Raw genomic sequence first — 8,142 nt, 5'->3', positions numbered from 1 at the left:
ATATATATATATATATATATATATATATATATATATATATATATATATATATATATATATATATATAACAACCATGTATTGAATTTATGTTCACCTATATAACTCCAAATAACAAAATTATCCTAATAATTTTTTTAATGAGATAATTAATTTGACTTGTTATTAGTAGCATTATTAGAATGGAAGCATTAGCATCACTTTCCACAGTTATGACCAGACACTCATTTAATGTTTACTGTTTCGAACATGACTTTCCACAATGATAATCAATGCTATCACATGGAAAAATATTTAAACTGTTTTTTATTTATCATACACCACTAAAATTTATTATTTTCAAATTTTACTGTGTTTTTACACGTTAAAACATTAAAAAAAATTAAATCTATATAATTTTAGCATTAAAACTAAATTGAATAAAATTAAAAAATATAATTTTAATTTTTACTAAAAATTACAAAACAAAAATATATTTAATTTATTTTTTATTATTACTTTTCTCTCGAATTATAATAATTGAGTAACCTTTTCAAAATAATATATGTACAGTAATTATTTTGAATAAAGTAAACTTTAAATAACCTACGAATGCGATGTCATTAATCATAAATAGTTATATTTAATAAATTTTTTCACTTTCATCATAGTCCATTTAAATTTTAAAACTCATACCATTGATCTTTTAGCATTGGTTATGGGCTTAAATTTTTTAAGACACGAAAAATAATTTAACTTTATAAAGTAAAAATTAAAAACAATATTATCTTTTCTGAATTATCATGGCTTCTAGAAGTGTTTGACCAGCTGTAAAACCCACAATTTCTAAGAAAAAGACTACATAATTTAAAACATATAAATATTTGAGGCAAATACCAAGAAATACATTATTGTTGCTCAGAAAATACATTATTTCCTTTCATAAGCTGAAATTTAATTTAGTCCGAGAAGGGAAAACAAAGTTTGATTCCATATTAACAACGGATATTGAGAAGGGAAAACATACATAGAAGTACTAGAATTTTCATAGTGATTTTTTTTTGTACAAATATCTAATGATATTTTACAAATTCAAAAAAATGCAAAAAGAAGTCTTAAAATATTCAAATATGTATTTTTTTTTTCATTTGAAATTGAAATTTTATTGATAATCACATAATATTTTTGCTATAGATCTTCATTAGCTAGATTATAAAAATGGAATTTTAATTGTAATTAAAAAAGAAAAGCAACATGTATTTAAGATACCCTATATAAGTTTTGTCATGAAACTATATATTGATAAGATTTTATTTCTAATTAGAGAACAATTAAAACAACACTTAATCCATGTTTTATCTCAAAGAGAAAAAGAAGAGAAAGGAAGAATTAGAAAGATATAAGACCTTCTCCTACAAGCAAACCCAACATGAGGACAACAAGACCAAGTGTTATGCATTGACTTGGTGATAATAAGGTTTGTGAGTAAGCAAATAGAGTTAAGGTTGCACCAATCATTCCAATCAAAAGACTCATCATGTTCTTCTTCATTCTTCTTTCTTCTTTCTTCACTTTGATCTTCCTCCTTTTGATGATGAAGATCTAAACTCGAAGATGCACCCTTCTCAAAAAGCTTCAATTTTTAGGGTTGTTGGTGTTTTGCTAGCTTAACTATCACCAATCTAGGGATTATATACTTATATATAATATAATCTTCTTTCTTGTAAGTCAACTCTTAAATGGTGGGGTGGTGGTGGTTAGTAAATAAATTATAATTAATCCATTCATCATTGATCCATTGGGAAATATAATATTGCCACAACAAATTCAAATTGTGTAAAATAATTTCTTAACGTATTATTATTTTTTACGTACCAGTGTGAAATATTTATTGATTTATTAATGATTAATCTATTTCAAACATTTGACTAATTATTCTTAATTAGTTGTTTTCTAATTATTTTTTCCGTCTATAAATTTTAAATTCAGAACCTTATTAAAATTATTTACCATAAAATATATTTTAATAAGTGTGTTTGATTAAATTGTTTAACGAACATTGGTTGTGGATAAACTTAATAAATATTTCACATTAACAATATGATAATAAACAAAACTCATTTTAATTATTTTTTTTTTTTACGTTTTTCCTTAATGTTTGGTTTCATACAAATATATTAGCTGTACATCATACATATGGTAAGGCTTAAAGGAAATACGGTTTGTAGTTTTACTAATTCTAAATATGATTATAGTGATTATGTGAATAGATATAGAATTGATTTAATTTAAAAAGAAATTTCATAATATAAGATATACATTACATTACAAATATTAATACTTTTAACATAATATGGATGACAAATTGATGAAACACTTTAAGAAAGAAATTTTAACCACATATTAATGAATATACTATAATTTATATTATTAGAAAAACTTTTATTAACTATGTATCATTTCCTACATCTTATTACTAAACAAAGTAGGTGTTATAGAAGTATAAATAATTTTCGATTGCCTAATATTCACACGTGGAAATTTTGACACTTTAGCTAAAAAGTATATAGTTTAGAGTTAAGTTAAGAATCAGGCTTATGATAAGGGAAAAAAAAATACCGTTCATGTGGATATCCGTGAATAAAATTTGTTGTGGGTATTTAATATTAGTGGATATCTCTTACTTGCGGATAGTGGGTAGCGGAAACTTTAATATCCGCTTGTTAGCGGATCGGGTTCGAATATCACACTATCCGTATTCGCGAGTATCCGTTTACCCAGAAAAATAAAATTATAATTTTATCTATTAGGTTTTTTTTTTCTAACTTTTTAATTAGGTTTCCTTTTTCTGCTTTAAAATTGGGCCAAAAGTCCAAATTCTTTTTAGGGTTTCTGAATTTAGGTTTTTCTCCTCCTCCTCCTCGCTCCTCTTCAAACTACACAATCTACAAACAATAACCAAAACGAATACAACGAATACTATTACAACCGCTTCAGCCTTTCCATGGCGATTATAATCATCATCCTTATCGTTGTCGTCTTTCTCATGGGCTTCTTCTCCATCTGCATCCGCCACTACAACCTACTCCCCCTCCGCAAGCATCCGCAACCTCACCGGAGCCACCTCGCGCTCGCACCGTGGCCTCGACCAGGCGGTCATCGACACTTTCCCCACTCTCGAGTACTCCGTGGTGAAGATCCACAAGCTTGGAAAGGGGACGTGTTTGCGGAGTGCATCTACGAGGTACGTACGACGGTGATGACTAAGTCTGCGACAGCCGTGGAGGTGATGCGATTCATGGTGGCCGCTGAAAGGGGAGATGATGCTTGCAATTTTGTTGATCGAAGAAGATGGAGGAAGAACACGGTTTTTGGGTTTTCCATGCAATTAGGGTTCATAGATTTGGGACTTTCTATGGTGAGAGGCTAATGACTCGATGACTATGCTTTCTCTTACAGGTTTCGAATGTTCTGATGGAGATTCGAGCTCGCGATTTTGTTGATTGAAGAAGATGGAGGCAGGACACGATTTTGGGGTTTTCCCAACAGTTGTGCAGAAGATGGAAAGGAAAAGGAGAACCCTAATAGAAAGGTTTGGGCTTGGCCCATCTTAAAGATTATGAAAGAAAACTTAAAAAAAAAAAGTTTGGACCCTGTCCATTTTAAAAATTTGCGGGTTGAAACAGATATCCGTAGGTTGAAAAAAATCTGTGGATTTTTTTTTATGCAGGTATCCAGTAGATAACGGGACAAGTACGGATACACTCTTTTACATGTAGGTCGGGTTCATATATCACACTATCCGCCTCGGACCCGATCCGTTGCCATCCCTATTTGTGATTAATTTTACTTGACTAATTGTGTGCATTAATATAGGATAACTATATTACCATCCTGAATTTTCCTATGTTACATGAATCTCTTATACATTCCGTATTCAAATGTATGTAATAACTATCACACACATACAAAATAAAAATAATAACAAAAAATATGAAAGAACAAATCAAATTTATTCAAAAAAAAAAAATACTTAGCAAACTTTCTTAAAAAGAAACTAAATAACTTTAACACATGAAGTTTATATCTATTATGAAAAAATTTAAGAGCAATTCTAAATACTATAATATCATATCATTTATAATTATTTCTTCCTTAAAAATATAAGAATACTTAAAATTTATTCTTTCACATGTCTCTAAACGTATCTTCCTCTAAGAGACCAAAGAACAATTTGAGAATAAAAAAAAGTTTTGCATAACAACATCAAATCATTTTCCATCCAAACACGTCTAAAGTGAGTCTCTTGGAAATACTCAATAGTAAGAATAGCTTCCATAATTTTATGATATAAAGAATTTTTTACCCTAAAAAGCATATAAATTACCAATATATTCACTCATACTACCTCTAAAAAAATCTCTTATTCGAGGCCAAATAAAAGAAAACAAAAAGTAAGATAACTTCTGATACTTACGCTTTAAAAACTTTGACTACATTTATTTATATGTTAAGTCATTTATAGACATGAAAATTGTACAAAAGAAAACCAGAAATAACACTATTACTAACTTGTATTCTTTCCCATCAAATTAGGAATTTTACCTTTTCAAGAAACTAATTTGTTGTAAAAAAATGAGATTTTGTAGACCAACAAAAATATGAACTTTAAGATAAGAAAAGAGAATGGATCATCTATTATATAGCTAAGACAAATTTAACATTTCTAACAAAATTAGGTGTAGAATCAACTGAATTAAAGTGACTTTTTTAATTATTAATCAACTAATCCAAACAATAACCATATATAACTAGAAACTTCATCGCTTAAAAATTTACTATATCAGCTCTAAAAAAAGGATATTATCAGCATATAAAATATGTGATAGAAAAAAAAAAACCTTTAATAAATGATTCTCAAAGATAATCTTGCTAGCAATAACCACCAACCTATATATAAGAATTTTAAAAATAATTTTAAATCTAAAGTTGCTACAGTAATAGACCTAAAATATATAACACATTCAAGCCTAACCCCATCTTACTTTCTGTTCAAAACTTATACTCTAACAACACAACAAAAATCTCGTTATTCTCTAAACTTTAAAGAGTTTAAAGAAACTAAAGTTCAGTCAAATAAAATAAAATATGAAAATCTATAATTTATTTATAGACTTTCTATTTATTTTATCTCTTTTTACTATTTGAATGTTACATTTTCATATTGTACAATATAACCTAACTTTTTTACACGAACTTGTTTCCTTTATTTGTTCCTTTTCTTCTCTCTCCCCAATCTTTACACATTATTATTTTATGTTCATTAGAAAAAAAAAATAAATAGAAAAGTGAAAGTGTAAAGGAAAAGAGAGAATTAGATAAAGAATGAGTGATAGTATTAGTGATTTGATTAAGAAAATTAAATAAAAGAGAGAATGAAAATATGAATTATTTTATTGAAGAAAAGTAAAAAAAAATGAAATAAAAGTATTTTTGTTAATAATATTCAATTTCAGAAATTATATTATTATTTTTAATAATAAATTGATTATTCAATTTTATTTATTTTATTATTATAAGAAACTTTTGAATTTTTTTTACATAATAATTATGATATTGGTTATCAATTATAAAGCTTATAGTTCATAAATAACTTAAATATTGGCAATCAATATCATATACAACACTATTATGTTATGGTTTGGGAGACTTTTTGTATTTTCTTTATTTTAGGCGAAAAAGTTCTTGTGGTTCCCACTTCTTTTTATGAAAATACTTTTATTTAATTTTATTACGCACTTTTACTGTCTTCCTTCTTTTCTCACTTCTTTTTTTATTGTAAAAATGAAAAAAAAGTTCGTTTATTTAAAGAACATTACGGTTAATAAGCAACATTAGTAAATATTTAGGGTATTTTTTTAAAAAAACTTCTCCAAAATTACTCACGGAGAAAAACGTTTTTTTATATATTAATATTAGTTTGTAGCTAAGTTATTTTTTGATATAAATTAAATTATGAATAAATTAATTTTAACTTATAAAAAATTCCTTTTATAAAACTAATGTTTTAACTTAAAAACCATTTTTTTATAAAAGCACATCAGAAAAAGTTTGATCTTTATTATATTTCAATTACCCATTCATTTATACATAAACTAAAGTTAAGTTATATTTTAATTTAATTATACGTTGTTTTATTTTATCGTTAAAAAAATTTAAAAAAAATATTATACAATGAAGGGTCTATAAATGAATCTACATATAACTGAATTTCAAAATATATATATATATATATATATATATATATATATATATATATATATATATATATATATATTGTGTTTAAAGTGATCTCGAACACTCTACAAATATTTGAGTTTCAGTAAGTTGCTTAGAGGAACAAAATAGAGGATAATAAAATATCATAAATTACATTTGACTTGCTGACAAGTAAGTTTCTCACTTTCCACTGATTGCTACCACTTTTCAAAATTTGTTGCTTCCTTTAATAGCTTGATGCCATTCACAATGAAAGTGCAAAAAAGTTACTATCACCATCTAAAAAAAATGTTATTAAAATGAAAGTTTATAAGAAAATTGATAATTTAATATTTTAAATTATATTTTTATTTTAAATTAAGAAAATCAACAAGTTTCTTAAAAGAAAATAGGACTTCAATCAAATCTCTGTAGTTACATTTTTTTTCTCATTTATTTTATTCTCCAGTTATATGTTAATAATTTTCTCTTAAGTCTCCATATTAAAATACTGAAATGAAAACAATACTTTCAATTACCCAATTAAAATGATTGAGAAAAAAAAAAAACTAGAATAACTAAGAAACTTGATTAACTTTTTTAAAGTTCAACATGCTACTGGATCGAGTTGTACCGAACTTACTTTCTTTAAGTTAGGTTTTAGGTTTGTAGATATTTCGTATTGATTATTTGCAAATGAAACATGATTAGAAGAGAAGATCCCACTAAAAATAAATAGTGAAATATTTTAGAAACTAATCATTTGCAAAATTATTAGTATTTAAGAATAATACTCTTAAAAAATTCACACCCGGATATCAAAATGGATTTAACACTTAGTGAATAGTTTTATAAATGTCAAAGTGATCATCACCACAAAAGAGATGAAAAGAACTTTGTATGTGCACTTTTACTCTTTTAGAAGAGATTGATGTGATTTCCTTAGTGAAGTTTAACTTTACCTTAATAAACTTCTTAACCAATATCCATAAACTCCATCATTAGCTCTACACATGAACAGTATAAAGTTAAATAATGAAATTCTTAATGATTTTGTTAGGAAGAAAAAAATAGGAAAATGTGAGATGGAAGAAAATTTAATAAAATGAGAATTAAAAGAATGTTTCATTAAATAGAAATAAAAAAAATAAATAAGAAAGAGCAATTCTTTCTCTTATCAAACACTATAATATGTTGTAATTTTGCGAAAGGTTTAGTCTGAGGGTTTTTTTTAAGTATTAATGTGTATGTTGTAATTTTATGATGTTTTGATTTGTTTGAGATAGATTTATCATGACTTTTATGTATGTTTAATATGTATTATGATCTTTCATGGATTGATAACAAGGTTATGAGTATGTATGGTAACTGTTGTAGAAGAAATTTCAAGAAGAAATTTCTAGTGGTTTCAGTAATGTATGTATTAATATATGGATTCCGTATTAAGAGTTATCTTATTGCTCTAATAATCATCCTCATTTAGGGGTTTTACTTTGACCAAAGATGTTAACGGACTAACTTTGTGTGTGGTGAAACTCATTAACAATGATTCCATAGAACAGTAGAAGTCACCATAAATGCATAACTCATCAAAGTCTGATATCAATACATGTATCTGGGTGGTCGAGTCTAGTATGAATACATGTACGTACAAGATTTGCTGATATGAATGTTTGTGTTAATATCTCTATACATGTTGTATGATTATTCTTTTTGGTACATTATCTTACATTTTCTTCTTTGTTTGTGTGCTTGTTCTATTTGTTTACCGTGATCGTTTTAATGATGTAATCATATGAAGATGTCTTAGTTGAATCGGTATAGAGTGAAGGTGATGTACTAGCATAGTTTAGGATAAAATTCTGTTTTATATAACCTTTTCTTTTAACAAAATCTAGTTTCTAATAG

General features: G+C 26.2%; 1 protein-coding gene across 1 annotated transcript; it reads left to right on the top strand.

Moving 5' to 3' along the window:
- Positions 1-2,952: 2,952 nt before the first annotated feature.
- On the top strand, positions 2,953-3,588 carry LOC111240709. The gene is made up of 2 exons (XM_022776270.1): positions 2,953-3,343; positions 3,436-3,588. The coding sequence occupies exons 1-2, from the start codon at positions 2,981-2,983 to the stop codon at positions 3,481-3,483; spliced, it is 411 nt and encodes a 136-aa protein (XP_022631991.1). The 5' UTR covers positions 2,953-2,980; the 3' UTR covers positions 3,484-3,588.
- The last annotated feature ends 4,554 nt before the right edge of the window (positions 3,589-8,142 follow it).

The sequence above is a fragment of the Vigna radiata genome, chromosome 1 (genome assembly GCF_000741045.1).
Source record: "Vigna radiata var. radiata cultivar VC1973A chromosome 1, Vradiata_ver6, whole genome shotgun sequence".
NCBI classification, from domain to species: Eukaryota; Viridiplantae; Streptophyta; class Magnoliopsida; order Fabales; family Fabaceae; genus Vigna; species Vigna radiata.
The sequence above is the reverse complement of the archived record's forward strand: the minus strand, read 5'-3'. Positions and strand labels throughout refer to the sequence as shown.

Coding starts and splice junctions, on each gene's coding strand:
- LOC111240709 (XM_022776270.1), top strand. CDS start 2,981: ATGGCGATTATAATCATCATCCTTATCGTTGTCGTCTTTCTCATGGGC. Junction 3,344..3,435: donor GAAGATGGAGGAAGAACACG/GTTTTTGGGTTT, acceptor TTTCTCTTACAG/GTTTCGAATGTTCTGATGGA.